The 19,632-nt window shown below is 40.4% G+C and overlaps 1 protein-coding gene across 3 annotated transcripts in view; it reads right to left on the reverse strand.

Annotated features, from left to right (window-relative positions):
• SPOPL (speckle type BTB/POZ protein like) overlaps positions 1 to 19,632 on the reverse strand; it is a 63,425-nt gene that overhangs the window by 12,881 nt on the left and 30,912 nt on the right. Inside the window, exons 1-6 of one of the 3 annotated variants that reach the window (XM_070423070.1) lie at positions 19,446 to 19,501; positions 8,526 to 8,663; positions 8,224 to 8,345; positions 7,828 to 7,979; positions 5,021 to 5,148; positions 3,224 to 3,319 (exon numbers count right to left, since the gene is read on the reverse strand). In XM_070423070.1, coding sequence (XP_070279171.1) covers positions 3,224 to 3,319; positions 5,021 to 5,148; positions 7,828 to 7,979; positions 8,224 to 8,345; positions 8,526 to 8,603 — 576 coding nt within the window. In that variant the 5' untranslated portion in view covers positions 8,604 to 8,663; positions 19,446 to 19,501. Of the gene's footprint in view, positions 1 to 3,223; positions 3,320 to 5,020; positions 5,149 to 7,827; positions 7,980 to 8,223; positions 8,346 to 8,525; positions 8,664 to 19,445; positions 19,502 to 19,632 lie in introns of those variants that run through there. The other 2 variants (XM_070423069.1, XM_070423071.1) reach the window with 2 other exon arrangements.

Raw genomic sequence — 19,632 nt, forward strand, 5'->3', positions numbered from 1 at the left:
GGAAGTATTTTAAGTGCTATTCCTACATGTTTCAACTCTGGTAAAACTGACTTAAATATATAGTTAAACTGATTTAAATTTTAAAGTATAAGAATTCTCACAAAAGCAACTGTAGTTATTAAAAGTTCATGGGATCTTTTATTTTTTTTAAATCAACAGTAAGAATACAAATATGATTTAGTTTTTCAGACCTTTTATTTACTTAATTCACTAATCAATAAAAACTGATATAATCTCAACATTGCTTTTATACAAACTCAAATTTAAAATATGGATTAAATTATTACTCAATGGAGATGACCACTGTCTACTGAATATAATCTTAGAACACTATTAAGTCTTGTACACCACTTTAAAAGAATTCTACTATAAGAAATTTCAAATTATGTTTAATAAACTGAAGAAAATACTACCTCAACAAGTAAAGCATATGTTTTAGAGTAAACAAATCATTTTTTACAAAACTGCTATGTTAGTTAGCCATTGTTTTTAAGCTTTTAAGTTTTGTGGTCATCTTTTTTTCTTTAAACCCTCATCTGAGGATATTTTTTCCATTGATTTCTAGAGAGAGTAGAAGGGAAGAGAGAGAGATAAAAGGGAGGGAAGACAAAGAGAGAGAGAAACATCAATGTAAGAGAGACACATTGATTGGCTGCCTCCTGCACATGCCCCTACTGGGGCTGGGGACCCTGCAACTGAGGTATGTACCCTTGACCAGGAATTGAACCTATGACCCTTCCAAGGTCTACGCCAACGCTCTATATATTGAGCAACCGGCCAGAGCTGTGATCGTTTCTTATGCAGCAATAGATATCTATGTTCATTTGAAAACATTTCATGTGGCTTTTATTAAATAAGAATAGGTATAAATAAGGACACATATAAATACAGTAAACTATGTAGAAAATGTAAATTACAAATAGGTAAATTGGACCAAATTACTAACATGCTAACACGAAAAGTATAATAATAATCTAGTATAAAATATCTGGAGAATATTAAATCTTGGAAGTTCTCATTCATCTAGATGTATGAGCATGTATCTCACTTATGTGAATGGGCACTTCTAAAGAAAAAATTTATTGAGGTATTTTTAATTAATCATTTTGTTTTTCCAACTTGCATTATTAACCTTTTGGAATCATATGTCATAGAAATCATCTAATCAATCACCTTATTTGGTAAAAGTTTTCACAGTGAGAGCAAGAGAAGATAACCAAAATGTCCTAAATCACACTGCTGGTCAATATCACAGGGAGACTAGACCTACATTCCCAGATTCCATTTTTTCAGCACTCTTTGTACTGCACAATATTTGTTTAGATATATGTTTTTTAAATTAGTCGTACTACTTTAGTGCAATTATGATTCAGAAAGGATTTATCACAACACTCTTTTGAGATGCTTTCCTAAATACAAGTGCCAAAATAGTGTGTATATAAAGATTCTCCTATTAAGTTTTTAATTATCCAAATAGTTTCTAAAATTTTAATAACTACAAAATAGAAAAAAGCATCATCAATCTTTACTTGATTGCCCTGTTACACCATTATAACTTAATGATACATAAACCAAATATGCTGGTGTTAATACTCAAGATTTAGTTAGGGATCAGTTTTTTATCACATAGTATTTATTTGTTCATAGAAAGCATTTCTCTTGAGATTTCTAGACAGCAGGAACTCTATCAGTTCAATTGCTTGCATAATGTATGCTGTGGAGTTATAAAAATGTAATGATATATTTAATTTAGGAATAGATTTCTTAAATTCTACACATTGCCTATTATCCTAACTCAAAATAACACATTTAATGTAAAGATTTGGCAAAAATCTGGTAACTGAAGAAATAAAAGCATCAAAAAATAAAGCCATTATTATCAGGCTAGAACGTGATGTTACATTTGTATTTTGCATATGTAATTATAATTCAAAAGAATTTATATTATTGACATACATATCTATTGTCATAGCAACCACAAATTTTAATTAAGACATTCCATTCTCCAAAGGGTATTCAAAGGACTATTTATTAGCAGAAGTTAATAATCTAATTAAAAATTGATATGCATTAAATTCTGATAATTATTTTCTTGATACCTATATTAAGAAGTTAGTTAAAATTTTAGTTTGTCCCTGGTACATATTCAAATACGGGTAATAAAACATTCTTATTGAATGGAACCTAGAGTAAAAAATTCAGAAAAAAGGCTGAGATTCTTTCCTGAGGTTAAATTGTTGTTCTTTCAAAATAAAAGGGCAAATGCACAATACTCAAAATTGACTAAATACTGCAAAGCAAAACCTCAAACTCATTTGACAGCTCTTTCCCAAATTTGTTTTTGGCTCAACTCTGAGACTACTATTCAGAATAAAAAGAAACATGTGCAGGCTCTTCTCAACTGTAAGTACTCTGAAAATCTGGGTCTCCTCAAGTGTGGAATTAGGTGACGGCTGGTTCCAATTTTTAAAAAAATCTCAATTCTCTAAATTAATTCTGAGAGCTAGGAATTTACAAAGGTGTATAGGACTACAAATTTTTCTGCTCTAGTTAACTACCTAACCATCCCTCACACTGGTTCCAAAGTAAGAAAGTTTTAACAGTGTGATTTCACAACATCTTATAGAATAGTGGGTCTTAGATTTTTTTATTTTCCTAATAAGTGGTATCCTGTTTTGAAATCTGGGTGAGAGAAACAATGTTGTCAACTTTTCATTTTGCTATGAAAGAGCTTTTTAGAGAATAAAAGCCAATGTTACAAGTATTTTAAAACTGAAACAATATCTTGGCAACAGAAAAAATAGGATGGGAAAAAGGTATCTTTCTAAATGAAATAAGTTAATTTTATGAAAAACTCATATATATGTGTGTGTGTGTGTGTGTGTGTGTGTGTGTGTATACATATATAATATATATATATATATATATAAAATAAACCCACTCCCCCCCCCGAATATATATAATAGAATGGCATGGGTCTGTAGACTACAAGGTTATTTAAAATCTTTTGGATTTAAAAAGATGAATTAACCTAAACAATTTTCTATTTTTCGTATTTTTCTACTTATTCCTCAATTCCTGCCCTTTGTACCACTTTGGGAGAGAAGGCATAGAGCTGTTTACACAGTTAGGAATTTCTACCCCTGGCTACTTGATTTACAGTATGGAACTTGCAAGATTAAATTATGTCTTGCACAAAAAGGGTAGCACCAAACTGCCTTACCTGTCTACAGCACCACTTGCAGGGGAGGGGGAGGAGGCAGTTCTTTACGTGGGCAGTGCAATGCTTCCTCCTCTTCTGCAAGCAGTGCTGGAGATGCTGTAGAAGGAAGGGCAGCAATGAGAGGTGTGAAGAAATAAATGGTGGAGGGCATGAGGAATGTTTGTTCAAAGTACTTTTTGCCTTCCTATGCCTAATATGGTGCCCAGGGTATAAATGTCTACATTGATAAAAGGGTACTTAATTACAGTATCCAAACTGAATCTGATCAAAGCCAACTTAAAATGTAAATCCCTGTGGGCTCTATTTTAAGGTCACTAGCGTGCACAATCTAGCAGATAAAAAGTATACCTCAAAAAAGTGTATTTTCAATTTCAGCCTTTATTCTGAATTTCTTGATTGTCTAGGTTCCAATAAAACATGCTTAAGAACATATCTGTAAATATTTCAATTCTAAAAAAAAAATACTACCTTAAAAAGTTAAAATTAAAATAGTAAAAGTCTTTACAAATAGACTTTTAGCTACAGTAGTTTTTAATTGGATTACATAGCTTTTAAGATTTTTTAAAACACTAAGATTTAAAAAAAAATTAACATGCTAAAATTTAAGATAACTACTAAAATTCTTGGAAATGTTATATTAAGAATACTAAAATTTTAAAACAATATGACATATTTATTTAGAATACTTCTTAGAATCTCTATTGATAACAAATGTTTAGTTATTTTTAAAAAAATTATTTAATAATCATTTATGCTCAAGATATTTGTGTTATGTACTTTATCAACCAAATAATTGTATTTATAACAAACTCATCATACAGTTCATTTAACTTGTCTAAGTAAAAATAAGATGTACTATATTTGCACTATATCGTCTCTGGGGCCATGTTTCAATTATTCTTCTAACAGCACAATGGAATACAATTAGTTTGTAATCTTGCCAAGAAATTTTCCACATTTTCTACAAAGAAATCAAAGCTAACTTAGTAGTAATTAAGGAAGTTACTAAGTTTCCAAAACACTCATCTGTCTACAATAACCTATTGAAATATATTTAACACTGAGTTTATCTGATTATATCCTATTAACTGGCACTCCTTTGAAAATTATCAACAACTTTAAAATTTTTCAATAAAACTATGTAACTGATGCATAGTCTTTATAGTAAACTATACTGGTAACATAATTCTTGAATTCACTCCAAAGCTGAATCTCAACAATTTGTATACATAAAACTACATGATAACATGCAGACATGGGCATACTTAAAAATTTGAGAAACTATTGCTAAAAACATTATTTTATTAAATGAACCCAACTACTTGAATGAATAAAAAGCTTCCCAATCTTTTTCAGGCAGTGCACTGTTCAAATATGGTTTCAAACTGGTAAACTACTAATAATGTCTTATGTTTAATATGTTCAATTTGAATATGACAAAAAGTATTCAGTATCTACGTCAGAATTATCCAGAATGATGAAGATATTTACATTTTTCAAATAAAGATATACACACCCATAGTCTTCATAAAAGAAAGGAATGTTCAGTATGTGTTAGTGTAACTGCATATATAACTTACAAGTAGAAATATGACCAGATTTTTTCATAGTGGGCTACTATACTGATTTCTAAGACAATCTAGTCAACTTTTATTAGTAAAATATTTTCAAATGAAACCTTATCAATTATCCCAGTTATTATTTTTTATAATATACCCAATATTGTTGTTGTTTATAATTTTGCTCCATTGCTAAATATAACCACGAAGTCCCTTGAAATAAAAAAAATGTACCCACCTCACAAAATAATGTAAGCTTGTCATCTGGTAAAAGACCATTAGCTTCATCAAGCAAAAAATCCCTTCGAATGAATTTTTTAAAACCCCAGTCCTTCCCTTGTACAAATCGATATGCTCTTTGGCTTTCTGGTGGGAAACAGAATACAAGTTTAAATAAAACAAGTATCCAAAAAACATTTTTGTAAATGATAACACAGTTAAGTGAATATGAAAAAATAGTAAGAAGTACAGATATTTGTATTCATAAATAAAATGTGTCATCAGAGTTATATCAGGTAGAGCCAGATCATTCCCCAGCACTACTCAAATTTTGGCCATCAAATGAGCTCACTTTCAGATTCCTGAATCTCTAGGTAGAAGAAAATGCAGATCAAATCTCATGGAGAAGAAAGATCTAGGCCCTATAATAATAAAGTAAGATCAAAATACACTGGCATGGGCATATTGTTCATCATCTACCATCAGCACCTGATTACAAACACAACTCTCATTTCCTTCTTCTCTCTTTAAAAGCAGATGCTCTAAGTCATCAGGAAATCCTTTAAGCTTAAGCTTTCCTGGGACATCCATCCCACTGACAAGTTTTACTGAACCAGAAGACAGAAGACACCCATTAACTGGTGAAAAACCTAAATAATGTCACTTATCATTCCCAGGTCTTTAGACATAATCCCCTAAAAACAATTTTCGTAAAAGTCTGAAAGACGGTTTTTAGTATAATTTAATTTAATAGATAAATGTCTGAAGTAAACTGTATACTATGAAATAAACAACATCCTCTACAATTAAGTATTCCCTGTCTGTTACACAAAAAATTATTTGGAGGTGGAACCAGTAGTGAATCTAATTGCAACACACTATGTTATGGACTAAATGTGTATATCCCATCAAAATTCTTATGTGGAAACCATACTGTTACAGGATTCCAGGGCAGGAAGAACAGGGAAAGAGAAAAAAAGTTAAAACAAGGCCAATTTTGCAGCCAGCTTGTAACTAATAAGCCATTATCTTCCCCAGCCAAGGACAGGCGAGCAAATGGTTTAAAAAAAAAAAAAATCCTCCCTAAGGAGAGAATACAGAAGGGGGCGGGGGGAGAGGCAGGGAAGGAAGGGAAAGGAAACAAGGGCAGTTTTACTCCCTAAGTGGAGAAGCCAGCGGTCTCAAGGCTTGGCAAGAAAAAGTTGCCTGGTGCTACTCATGATTTCTGGGAAGGCCACAATAAAGAAAAAATGGGACTTTGAGAATTAACCAGTATCAAAATATTCAGCAAAGGAATTTTGAAACCTATAAACAAGAAGGCATATAAAGCCTCAGACTCCCTCCCAACTCACTCTTCAGAATAGCTGAGAACCCATCTGTGCTTCATAACCAGATGTACAGTTTGCTTGCTTTGCTTCTTTAATAAAGGTGCATGCTTTAATAAATGGGCTTTCCACAATATAGTTAAGGTCTCTCGTATAAATTCATTTATATGAGAAGATAAGGATTGAGGTTGGGAACAGCCTTCTCCCACTGACTCAGGGCACTGTCCTGGAACACCTCTCTGGAGTTGGTGAGAGGTGCCTATAACAATACCTTCCAATGTGATGGTATAGACAGTGATGGCGAACCTATGACACGCGTGTCAGAGGTGACACGTGAACTCATTTTTTTGGTTGATTTTTCTTAAATGGCATTTAAATATATAAAATAAATATCAAAAATATAACTTTGTTTTACTATGGTTGCAAATATCAAAAAATTTCTATATGTGACACGGCACCAGCGTTAAGTTAGGGTTTTTCAAAATGCTGACACGCCGAGCTCAAAAGGTTCGCCATCACTGGTATAAGAGGTCAGTGATTGGGACTAGATAAGTTCATGAGGGTGGAGTCCTCATGAATGGGAATGTTGCTTTTATAAAAGACCTCACTAAGCTCCCTAACCACTTCCACCATGTGAAAACATGAGTAGTTAGTCCACAACCCCAAAAAAGGATCTTCATCAGAATCTGACCATGGTAGCACCCTGATTTTGGACTTCCTAGCTTCTAGGGTCAGTGAGAAATAAATTTCTGTTGTTTCTAAGCCATCCAGTCTGTGGTATGTTGTCATGGCAGCCTGGACTAAGACACTCCACTGTCTTAAATGCCAGATAATGTGAAACTGTATTACTTTGGCAATAAAAGATAATATTAAATAGTATGTATTTAGAGGAGGTTATTTTGTGATGTTAACTTGATTCTGTGAAAACACTTAAAATTTAATGCAGCAGTTATGATATACTGTCCTACTATGCACATTATACATCTTCTTTTGAAACTCCAGGTTACATGATTTCAGCAGGTTACATATGGGAACAAGTCTTAATGCTAAGAAAAACTGACTTCCTTTCAGTCAATGTTCTGGTCTATTATTTAAATAAAATTTTAGGGACAAAATAAGAAATTAAAAATCTTTCCAATATTCTTCAGATTTTATCTAACAAAAATAGCAAGAGAGAAGAGAAATATTTCCTGAGCACCTATTACATATGCCAGGCATGGGACCAGCAACTGTGTTTTCAAGTGACAAGTGAATGTCATTTTAGAACATGAGAAAATTAAGTTTTAGTATTATTTTAAATAATTTTACATGTCTATGAAGTCTAAAACTTACTACAAAAACTATAGCTCTACACAGGTGTTTAAAATTAATTAATAGCCAAATTAAATGTTTTAGGTTAAGCGGACTTTAGTGGGAAAATATATCCTAAGCTTTGTAGGCAAACATGCAGAAGTCACAGCAAGTAGTTACAGAGTCTTCAGTTAGTTTGCAAATCACTTACCCATTGCTTTTGTTTCTTCTCTTTTAGCGTTCAGAAGGGAAAATTTGAATTTTGCTCGAACTTCACTTTTTGGGCAGCTGACTAAAAGCAAATATAAGGACAAGTAGTCTTTACTTTCATCATCTAATCCTTTTGGATTTACCCTCAGGCACCTAAAATAAAACAAAACAACAGGCTCACATGGAGGAATATGATACTTGAAACATTCAGAAAAGAGAGGCAATACCAAAATCATTTGTTAATATCCCCTCAATCCCCTCCTAGTTCTTTACAATTCTCTATACTATTCTTAGAAATCTAAGGTAAAATAGACTATTATCTGTTCAGGTACAGTAACAACAAAACAATAAAGTAGCCAATGGTAACATCTAAACTCTAAGCAAACAAAAATCTTACCATTTCATTTTGTCACTTGGGCTAGATGAGAACGTTGAACTTTTTAACACTTCACCCATTTCTTCTCGACAAAAACTGAAGTTATTAATGGTCCACATGTAGGAAAATTTTACAACTTTAACCTAAGAGATTCAAAAAAACACTTTCATAATGAACTTTATGCTTTTAACCTGTCACATGTTAAACATCCTATGACCCAGTCTTTTAACATTTCTAATAACTATACCAAAGTACTTCATAATACTCTCAAATACGGTAAAATTTGTAAGTAAAATAAAGTGAGGCATTTCTACGACATGTACCTGTGTATAACACCAGCTTTCTGCTATAGGAGCAGTAGACATATCTCCAGGGAGAGGTGGGGTGGGTTCCCGAGACATTGCCGATTTATTTGCAGTCTTCCAAGGTTTATGCACTATCCCATACAGTTGAGTACTTTACTAAAAGGAAAAAAGTTTCATTTATTGATCAAAAAGCTTAACTGACTAAATTCAGGGAAGAAATATTTAAAAAATCATAAAACAATTATATGGGAACATGTGTTTCATTATTTTTATAATTTTAAAGAAATCAGCCTTTGTAATATAACTCTAGAAACATAAACAAACCTAATACTTGTAGATAAGACATTATTTTATAAAGGTAGATTTACCAAAATACTATGAATCAAAAATTACATAGCTTAATAGTATGATCATAAACACAAAATAATATAGAAACAATATTTGATTCACCTTCCTTCATCTTTTTATTGACTATTTGCAAAAATCCAAGGGGTTCTAAAGTCAGAAGAGCTTTGGAAATTACAAATATTGGTCACTCATATGGTAGATCCCAAAATTTTGACCAATGAAACACAAATGGGACCTAACTGTAATGCTGTGCAGTAAGAAATACATAGATTTCCACAAAAGTCTAATTTTATCTCACAATAAAACTCCATCCCTATCAGTTTGTTCCCTATTAAAGACTATGTGTCATGCGAAAAACCAAGATGACCGTATAGGTAAACACCGGAAATTGCTTCCTCGCACAACCACTTCAAAAATACAACTAAAAGACAAATCGGACATCATCCAGAACCACAGGAAGGCTGGCTGCGTGGAAATTCTACAACTAGAAGGAAAAGAGAAAAGCACACTGAGACTCAGAGGAGGTGCGGAAGTAAAGTGCAGAGGTACGGAGGCACACGTGGAAAGGGTTGGTAACTGAGGGCGCGGTTCTCTTTTTCAATCGGGAGGGAGTCTCAAGCTCCTGACGGCTCTCAACTCCAGTTACGGGAGAGTCTCAGGGGACCCAGACTCATACGGGGAGAAACTGGACTGTCTGGCATCGGTCGGAACTTGAGGGTGGCTTTCTCTCAGAGGTGCTTGCAGCGATTACCAGGACACTGAGACATGGGGCCTCTTAGGGTAGGACTGAGGATCAGCCATAGCTGTTTGCCCCACCCTGTTGATTCCCTGAGACCCCACCCCACCCAAGCTGTGTGCAGAGGTTTCTGCATATGAAAGGCCTGGCCCTTTGCAATCTGAAAATTACCTAACAAACTGCAGCTGGGTCAGAGAGACCCAGAACTTCCAAAAGAAGGCCCAGAGCAGCTTGCATTGCTTCACAGCTGGGCCTCATCTAGGCACTTCCAAACCCCAAACAAAGAAGAGGAATCTGCAGATCTCTCCATAGCTCGTGCTGGGTAGCCTCAGGCAGAGGCTAAATTAGCACGTCCTTAGAGATCCAAGAGCCAGTGTACCCAGTGGTCAGAGTGGGACCATCCAGATTACAACTCCTCAGATCCATAAGGGACACACTCAGGGGGCAGACTCAGTGAGCACCAAAGCCCCACTGAAGCAAGTCTTGCCCCAGAAGGGTGTCTCCAGCACAGAAATTCTCCCGCTGTGATTCTCACAGCCAATTGGCCTGGAGGTCAATTCCTCCCAGTGATACCTTCAACAATCAAGGCTTAACTACAACAAGGCTGTGCACAAAGCCCACAAAGGGGTGCACCAAGAGTGTCCACCTCAGGTAATTGGGGAGGCTGAGCCACTAGACCCTATAGGACACCTAGCACATAAAGCTACTCTATCAACACAGGGAAGCATAAAAAATGCAGAGACAAAGAAACAGGTCACAAATGACAGAAATGGAGGAAAGCAAACTACAGGATATAAAGTTCAAAACCACACTTATAGGTTTTTCAAGAATTTTCTAGAAACCGCCAATAAATTTAGTGAGACCCTCAAGAAATCTAGTGAGACCCTCGAGGTTATGAAAAAGGACCAACTAGAAATTAAGCATACACTGACTGAAATAAAGAATATTATACAGAGTTCCAACAGCAGACTAGGGGATCCCAAGAATCAAGTCAAAGATTTGAAATACGAAGAAGCAAAAAAACACCCAACCGGAAAAACAAAAAGAAAAAAGAATCCAAAAATATGAAGATAGTGTAAGGAGCCTCTGGGACAACTTCATGTGTACCAACATCCGAATTATGGGAGTACCAGAAGAAGAGAGAGAGCAAGATATTGAAAACCTATTTGAAGAAATAATGACAGAAAACTTCCCCTACCTGGTCAAACAAAATAGACTTCCAAGTCCAGAAAACGCAGAGAACCCCAAACAAAAGGAATCCAAAGAAGACCACACCAAGACACATCATAATTAAAATGCCAAGAAGAAAAGACAAAGAGAGAATCTTAAAAGCAACAAGAGAAAGACAGTCAGTTACCTACAAGGGAATACCCATACGACTGTCAGCTGATTTCTCAACAGAAACTATGCAGGCCAGAAGGGAGTGGCAAGAAATATTCAAAGTGATGCATACCAAGAACCTACAACCAAGATTACTTTACCCAGCAAAGCTATCATTCAGAATTGAAGGTCTGATAAAGAGCTTCACAGATAAGAAAAAGCTAAAGGAGTTCATCCCCACCAAACCAGTATTATATGAAATGCTGAAAGGTATCCTTTAAGAAGAGGAAGAAGAAGAAAAAGGTAAAGATACAAATTATGAACAACAAATACACATCTATCAACAAGTGAATCTAAAAATCAAGTGAATAAAAAATCTTGATGAACAGAATAAACTGGTGAATATAATAGAATCAGGGGCATAGAAAGGGAATGGACTGACTATTCTTGGGGGGTGGGGAGAAGGGGTGTGGGGGGTGCGGGAAGAGACTGGACAAAAGTCGTATACCTATGGATGAGGACAGTGGGGGGGAAGGGGGTAAGGGCAGAGGGTGGGGTGGGAACCGGGTGGAGGGGAGCTACGGGGGGAAAAAAGAGGAACAACTGTAATAATCTGAACAATAAAGATTTAATTTAAAAATAATAATAATTAAAAAAATAAAAGTTTAAAAAAATATATATATATAGACGTAGGTATATAATTTATATGTAGAAATAGTATGTCTTATACAGCACATCATTATAAAAAAAAAACCAAAACCTTATAGTAGTAGTGTCTTGACTGGTGCCTCTGGAACAGAACTAGAAGCAATACTCTAGGGTCACTATTTACTCACTGCTGTCCACTCAATGAAACAAGCAACCTGTTCATTATTATTAAAAGGTAATCAGATCATCTGAGTAAGAGAAAGCAGCTTGCAAAGAGGAATGGAGTCCAAACAGGAAATGGCAAGAAGTCTTCTGAAAACATCATCTATTTTCTAAGGACAAAATTGCTACATCAAATGGGATTGTCACTTTATAATACATCTTGTGGCTTCCATGTGGAAGAAGTAAAAAGAAAACTTCCACAGTTTCCTGGGAGAATCCAGTGACCTTCGGAAGGAACACAATGGCATTGGCTTTTCTTACTATGAACAATCCAAGTACAAGGAATGACTTCTTAGGTGTTAACTTTCTCCTCAGGATCTGATCTGAAAGCAATAAAAGTACTAGGAACCCCCCCCCCCAAAAAAAAAACAAAACAAAAAAAAAACAACTATGTGTCATATCATAAAATTTCCTCCCAGTTAGCTGTTCTCATACTATATCCATTTGGATGCATAATTATTTCCTGATAATCTGGCCACGATATTAATGTCTAGATGATTATGCTTCGTAACTTGGAAAGTCAATGAAAGAGTTGCATATGTAGCTTTGCAGTGGTAAAGGTGGGGGTGTGTGTGACGATTACATTCCAATATAGGAACTCAAATCTGGAGAACCCTCTTTTCATTTAAGAATAATTAATAAGGCCGAAACCGGTTTGGCTCAGTGGATAGAGCGTCGGCTTGCGGACTGAAAGGTCCCAGGTTCGGTTCCGGTCAAGGGCATGTACCTGGGTTGCGGGCACATCCCCAGTGGGAGATGTGCAGGAGGCAGCTGATCGATGTTTCTCTCTCATCGATGTTTCTGACTCTCTCTCTCTCCCTTCCTCTCTGTAAAAAATCAATAAAATATATTTTAAAAAAAAGAATAATTAATAAGGAAAGAAAACCTCACGAGTCCTATATAAAGAAACTACTCGGGGGGAGGGGGGGGAAGCGAGCATTTCATTTGCTATATGTCTATACCCAGTGAAATAACAGCATAAAATGAGAAAACAAAGACTGAAGAAAGCCATCTGAAATATACATAGAATCAGGTGGCTGGCTCAGTTGTTGAGTGTCAACCTATGAACCAGGAGGTCATGGTTCAATTCCCAGTCAGGGTACACGCTTGGGTTGTGGGCTCAATCTCCAGTGGGGTCTCTCATCGTGATATTTCTTTCTCTCTCTCCCTTCCTCTCTCTGAAATCAATCAATCAATATATGTGTACCATCATATATATATATATATATATATATATATATATATATCTCCAAAAAAGACATATGAAAGGTATGAAAACATTTTAAACTACAAATGAAAAAGTATGTTAAAAATGTGCACTAGACTTGAAGCTGTGGCCTCGTGTAGCAGATGAACCTTGTTGAACCCTGCCCGATCTCTTGATATCGCTCAAACCTTTGTGCTTGTCCAAGGAGCCTATTATTTTAAAACTAGAGGCCCGCTGCACAAAATTCATACACAGGTGGGGGGTGTCCCTCAGCCTGGCCTGCACCATCTCCAATCCCTGTGGGATCGGGCCTAAACCGGCAGTCAGACATTCCTCTCACAATCCAGGACCACTGGCTCCTAACCACTCACCTGCCTGCCTGCCTAATGCCACCAACTGCCCTCCCCTGCAGGCCTGGTAGCCCCCAGCTGCCCTCCCCTATAGGCCTGGTCACCCCCAACTGCCCTCCCCTGCCAGCCTGATCTCCCCCATAACTGTTCGCCCCTGCCGGCCTGATCGCCCCTAACTGCCTCTGCTTTGGCCGCTACCACCATGGCTTTGTCCAGAAGGAAGTCAGACCTCTGGAAGATGGCCAGTCAACCTGGTCTAATTAGCATATTACCCTTTTATTAGTATAGATAGCTCCCAGTAGTAAAATATATACCAGTACTTGTCAGTGTCCCAAATGGGGGGATGTAAGAACCTAGATACAGGATGATTGGCAGCCATGCTCTCAAGAAGCAGCTTTTAAAAGTATGCAAATATGTATACAGTCTGTGGGACCCTGCTACCCACCAGAGCCAGGTGATCTGGAGGTGTCCCCTGGTGGCAATTGCAAAAATAAGGGCTCCAGATGCATATAAATGCTTTTTTTCTGGAGCAAGGCAGAGGGAGAGCACCAAAAGGTGTTCAGAGCCTATAATCCTTAAGAACAGCTATTTAGGACACTAGACTTGTGCCAAGCATAAGGCCTGCCCCCCAGGTCACAGCTCCAAGACAAGCAAAAAGGTCGTGCCTGGTCAGCAAAGCTGCTGGCTGTCTGTCCTCTTTCCTTCAGACTCGGTTTGCTACTTTTAGCTGACAAAGCCATAAGTTCCCTAACAGCAGACCCAAATCCAATTCAACTATCGGGCAGCAAAGATACTTGGTTTTCCTGCCTAGCCCCAGGATGGTGAAACTGTGCTGGGGATGAAAATAGGAGTAGAAATACGAGTTGGATAGTTCTCTTAAGGAAATTCATCCTATCTAATGAAAGAGAAACATGGTAATTAGCCGTACAGCCGCTACCCTTCCCATTGGCTAATCAGGGAGAAATGCAAATTAACTGCGAGCCAAGATGGCGGCCGGCAGCCATGCACTGAAGCGAACAGGGAGGCTTGCTTGCTCCAGTGACTGCGGACTCCAATGTTCCCCGCCTGCCTTGCCGGCCTCTCAGCTGCAACTCTAAGCAACCATGTGGCAAATACAGAAGCTAAACAAAACCCCAGAAACCAGCTTTAGTCAGCCGGGCTTCAGCCAGCCGGACCGCAACATTGTATCAAATACAGAAGGTAAACAAAGGCCAGAAACCTGCTTTCAGCAGCCGAGGCCTCAGAGCTAAAGCTGGCCCAGAATAAAAAAAAGAAAAGAAAAAAAGGAGCGGTTGGGAGCTTCAGTCACCCGCCAGCCTGAAAACGGCCCTCAGCCCCTCAGCCAGACTGGCCAGGCACCCCAGTAGGGACCCCCACCCTGATCCAGGACACCCTTCAGGGCAAACCAGCCGGCCCCCACCCATGCACCAGGCCTCTATTCTATATAGTAAAAGGGTAATATGCCTCCCGGCACCAGGATCAGCGGAGCCGTGAGGCCTCCAGGCACCAGGATCAGCGTGACAGGGGGCAGTGCCCAAACCCCCTGATCGCCCTGAGGCTCTGTGTGTGACAGAGGGCGGAGCCACAACATCTCTATACGCCCTGCTCTGTTCGTGACAAGGGAAGGCGCCCCAACCCCCTGATCAGCCCTGCTCTGTGCCTGATAGGGGGGAGCTCCCCAACCCCCTGACCGCCCTGTGGCTGTGTGCGTGACAGGGTGCAGCGCCCCAACCCCGTGACCCCCTGATCAGCCCTGCTCTGTGGGTGATAGAGGGCGGCGTCCTAACCCCCTGATCGGCCCTGCTCTGTGGGTGATAGAGGGCGGCGCCCCAAACAGCCCCCCCCACACACGGGCCCTGCTCTATGTGTGACAGGGTAGAGCTATAACCTCGCCATCGGCCCTGCCCTGAGTGTGACAGTGGCGGCGCCCCAACCCCATGATTGGCCCTACTCTGTGTGTGACAGGGTGCGGTGCCCCAACTCCCTCCCCCCCCCCACAGGCCCTGTTCTGTGTGTGACTGGGTAGAGCCATAACCTCCCCATCGGCCCTGCCCTGAGTGAGAGTGGCGGCGCCCCAACCCCCTGATCGTCCGTGCTCTGTGTGTGGCAGGGTGCGGTGCCCCAACTCCCCTATCGGCCCTACTCTGTGAGTGACAGGGGGGAGCTCCTCAACCCCCTGATGGACCCTGCTCTGTGCGTGACAGGGGGGAGCTCCCCAACCCCCTGATGGGCCCTGCTCTATGCATGACAGGGGGCAGCGCCCCAACCCCCTGATGGACCCTGCTCTGTGCGTGACAGGGGGCAGCGCCCCAACCCCCTGATGGACCCTGCTCTGTGCGTGACAGGGGGCGGTGCCCCAACTCCCCTTATCGGCCCTACTCTGTGAGTGACGGGGGGAGCTCCTCAACCCCCTGATGGGCCCTGCTCTGTGCATGACAGGGGGCAACGCCCCAACCCCCTGATCGGCCCTGCTATGTGCGTGACAGGGGGTGGCGCCACAACTTCCCTATCGACCCTGCCCTGAGTGTGACAGGGGGCGGTGACCCAACCTCCCAATCGGCCCTACCCTGAGCGTGACTGAGGGTGGCATCGCAACCTCCCGATCCGCCCTGCTCTGTGCATGACAGGGGGCAGCGCCCCAACTCCCCAATCGGCCCTGCTCTGAGCCCGACCAGGGGCTGCACCTAGGGATTGGGCCTGCCCTCTGCCACCCAGGAGCAGGTCTAAGCCAGCAGGTCATTATCTCCTGAGGGGTCCCAGACTGCAAGAGGGCACAGGATGGGCTGAGGGACCCCCTCTCTCCCCTGAGTGCACAAATTTTTGTGCACCGGGCCTCTAGTTCTATATAATAAAAGGCTAATATGCAAATCGGCCAAACGACCAGTCACTATGACGTGCACTGACCACCAGGGGGCAAATGCTCAACGCAGGAGCTGCCCCCTGGTGGTCAGTGCACTCCCACAGGGGGAGTGCTGCTCAGCCAGAAGCTGGGCTCATGGCTGGCGAGTGTAGCAGTGGTGGCGGGAGCCTCTCCTGCCTCCGCTGCAGGCGGGCAGTAAGGAGCAAGGGGTCCCAGACTGTGAGAGGACGCAGGCCGGGCTGAGGAACCCCCACCCCCCTAGTGCATGAATGTGGTGCACTGGGCCTCTAGTAGCTAATAAATATACTGAAAGAGTAATGATTCTCAGACTTAACAGTTAGAAATATGTGAAAGGGTCTTACGCAATACTTCTGCCAGTGACTCTGCACCATGACCAATTTCAAAACAATAAACCAAGAGAAGTATTTGCAATGCATATAACACATAAAGAGTTCATTTCCCTAATATATAAAGAATTCCTAAAAACTATAAAGAAAAAGTAGACTATGAAACACACAGAAAAAGAACCTGACTCATAATTAGACAACTACAAATTAAAACTAAATTAAGACACAATTTTTTAGCCTATCAGACAAGCAATGATCCAAAAGATTGGTGAGAGTATAAGCACAGGCACTCTCATACATTTATAGTGGGAACATAAATTTAAAGTTGTTTTAATAATTTCCCTTTTTACTTTTTATGATGAAATTCCTGGCAAAATAGGAAGAAAATGATAATGTATAGCTAATTTTATATAAAAATGCCGACAGAATATTTGATGTCCACGAAAACCATCCTATCTAATAAAGAGGGAATATGCTAATTGACCCTCACACCGTTGCAAAGATGGTGGCGCCCAAAGCCAATAAGGAGTGAATATGCTAAATGCTGCCCCACCCTCAAAGATGGCAGCACCCACAGCCAATAAGGAGTGAATATGCTAATTGACTGCCATGCCCTCAAAGATGGCGGCCCCACAACCAATAAGGAAGGAATATGCTAATTGACTGCCACACCCTCAAATATGGTGGTGCCTACAGCCACAAGATGGTGGCGCCCAGTCTCCCCCCAGCCACCCAGGGCTGGCCCGAAGGACCACCAAATGACTGAACAGCAGGCTGCGTGGGGTGACCAGGCTGGCAGGAGGGCAGTAAGAGGCGCCCAGGCTGGATGGGGGGGCAGTTGGGGGTGGCCAGGCCGGCTGGGGGGGTGCAGTTGGGGGCAACCAGGACAGCAGGGGGGGCAGTTGGGGGCGATTAGGCTGGCGGGGGGGCAGTGAGGGGTGACTAGGCCGGCGGGGGGAGGGGGGGCAATTAGGAGCAACCTGGTTGACAGGGAGGGGGCAGTTGGGGGCGACCTGGCCAGCAGCGGGGGGCAGCTAGGGGTGACCAGGCCGGCACACAGAGGCAGTGAGGGGCGATAAGTCCAGCGGGGAAGGGGGCAATTAGGGGCGACCAGGCAGGCAGACCAGTGAGCGATTAGGAGCCAGCGGTCCAGGATTGTGAGAGGGATGTTCGACTGCTGGTCTAGACCAGCAGTCAGACATCCCCTGAGGAGTCCCGGACTGGAGAGGGTGCAGGCTGGGCAGAGGGCCCCCCCTCCGTGCACGAATTTAATGCACCGGGCCTCTGGTTTATATATAGTTCCTGACAACTAAGAATGCTTTCAGAAACATTCATAAAAAGGTAATTTATAAGAAAATAACTACAAAAGGAAGAAAAATCTTAACCTCATTTGTAATCAATGAAATACAAAAAGAACCCATACCATTTTTCAACAAGAGTATCATCAAAGATTCTTTTAAACTGTTAATCCCTACAGTCAACAAAATTGCAGACATTATTGGTAAGACTTTTCTGCAGGACAATTTTACAATTCGTATCAACAAAAATTCTTTCTCAGAGTCATCCTAGAAATTTATCCTGGAGAAATGTTACAACTGTGGGGAAAACATTGTTAGCTATAAACATAGTATGTGTTGGGATATATTTATACATGAAGAACTATGAAACCACTAAGAGTGTATTGACAGGGTAAATATGTAAGATATGCTATATATTTAAAAAATCAAAGAGTACGTATGCCTGAAAGGACCTCACTTTTAAGTAGAGATTGAGAGATGTTAGGTCAAAGAGGATGGTAAGTCAAAGAAAACTTTTATAAGACTCTAGTTAATTTAATACTAATAAAATACTTAAATAAGTTTTAAAAACCTGAAGAGTAAAGAAGAAAAAGTTCTTTAATACCTGTGTAGGAGTTATTACCTTCCTAAGTGTAACTCACAAAATAATCCTATATAAGAAAAGGCTAATATGCAAATAGACCGAATGGTGCTGAACAACAGAACCGCTCTCTCTGATGTGCGCTGACCACCAGGGGGCACGTGCAGAACATGGTGGGTGTCAGCAGCAGGTGGCAGAGTGCAGAAAATGGCAGGCGTTGGCCGCGGTGGGATGGTAGAGCAGGTGAGCAAGGGCGCCAGACCAAGGCGGGGAGCCGGTTGCTGTCATTGGGGAGGTTACTGAATTCTTTGTTCCTGCATGCCATGGTCCCACCCAGCACTCGCACCCACTGCTGGCACTGGCCCCAATCCCTCCGCGCCATCAGCAGATGCGAGTGGGGCTAGTGCCGTCAGCGCATGGGAGCAGCGGCGGCAGGAGTGGGGCTGCTGGCAGACAGGGGACTAGGGGCTGCAACAGGGGCACCAAGGATGGGCCGAGACCTGCCCCTGTGCTCACCACAGCCTTGCGGCCCACAGTTCCTTTCAAGGTGCACGAATTTGTGCACTGGGCCCCCCAGTTCATATATAAAAGCAAACTAAATAAAAGGTAAAAAAATTTCTGTTTTCATTCCAGGTACTCCTTCAAATGATATAGTTGTGGGATGGAGATATTGAGAATGCTGGTGAGCAGATTGCATTGGTTAGGACTTACAAGACATTCTGTACCAACACTGTTTATTCTTCAGCAACTCTATGAGATGGGGTAGTAATAATCTCATCTTAACCATGAGAAAATTATTAGATTGGCTAGATAGCTTACTTTACACTTTAAGTAACCAGAAAGTAACTGAACACAAATTTATCTGGCTCCAAACTCTATACTCTTTCCACAGAATCATGCTAAACCTCCTGATATTATAGAGCTATTTTAAGCCCTTAACTATCTGGTGCCACTCTTAATTAAGAGATGAGGATCAAGAAGAAAAATAGGTTAGACTAGAAAAATAAACTGTCCATGCTTACACTTAGATAATTAGAAGAAAAAGATGTCCCAATATTCATTTTAGTGCTATTTCCAGTATTCTATGTTTTCCTTCTCTTCAAAAAGAAAAAAAAAATAAGATAGTTGAATATCCACTACATTGAAGATGCTCAAGACTTACTATTCTTGTTCCTGCAGAAAAGCTTGAAGAAAGAGAGAGAACCAAAA

This window comes from Myotis yumanensis, unplaced genomic scaffold, assembly GCF_028538775.1.
Source record: "Myotis yumanensis isolate MYYU_CA2020_CCGP unplaced genomic scaffold, mMyoYum1.0.hap1 SCAF_8, whole genome shotgun sequence".
Classification (NCBI taxonomy): Eukaryota; Metazoa; Chordata; class Mammalia; order Chiroptera; family Vespertilionidae; genus Myotis; species Myotis yumanensis.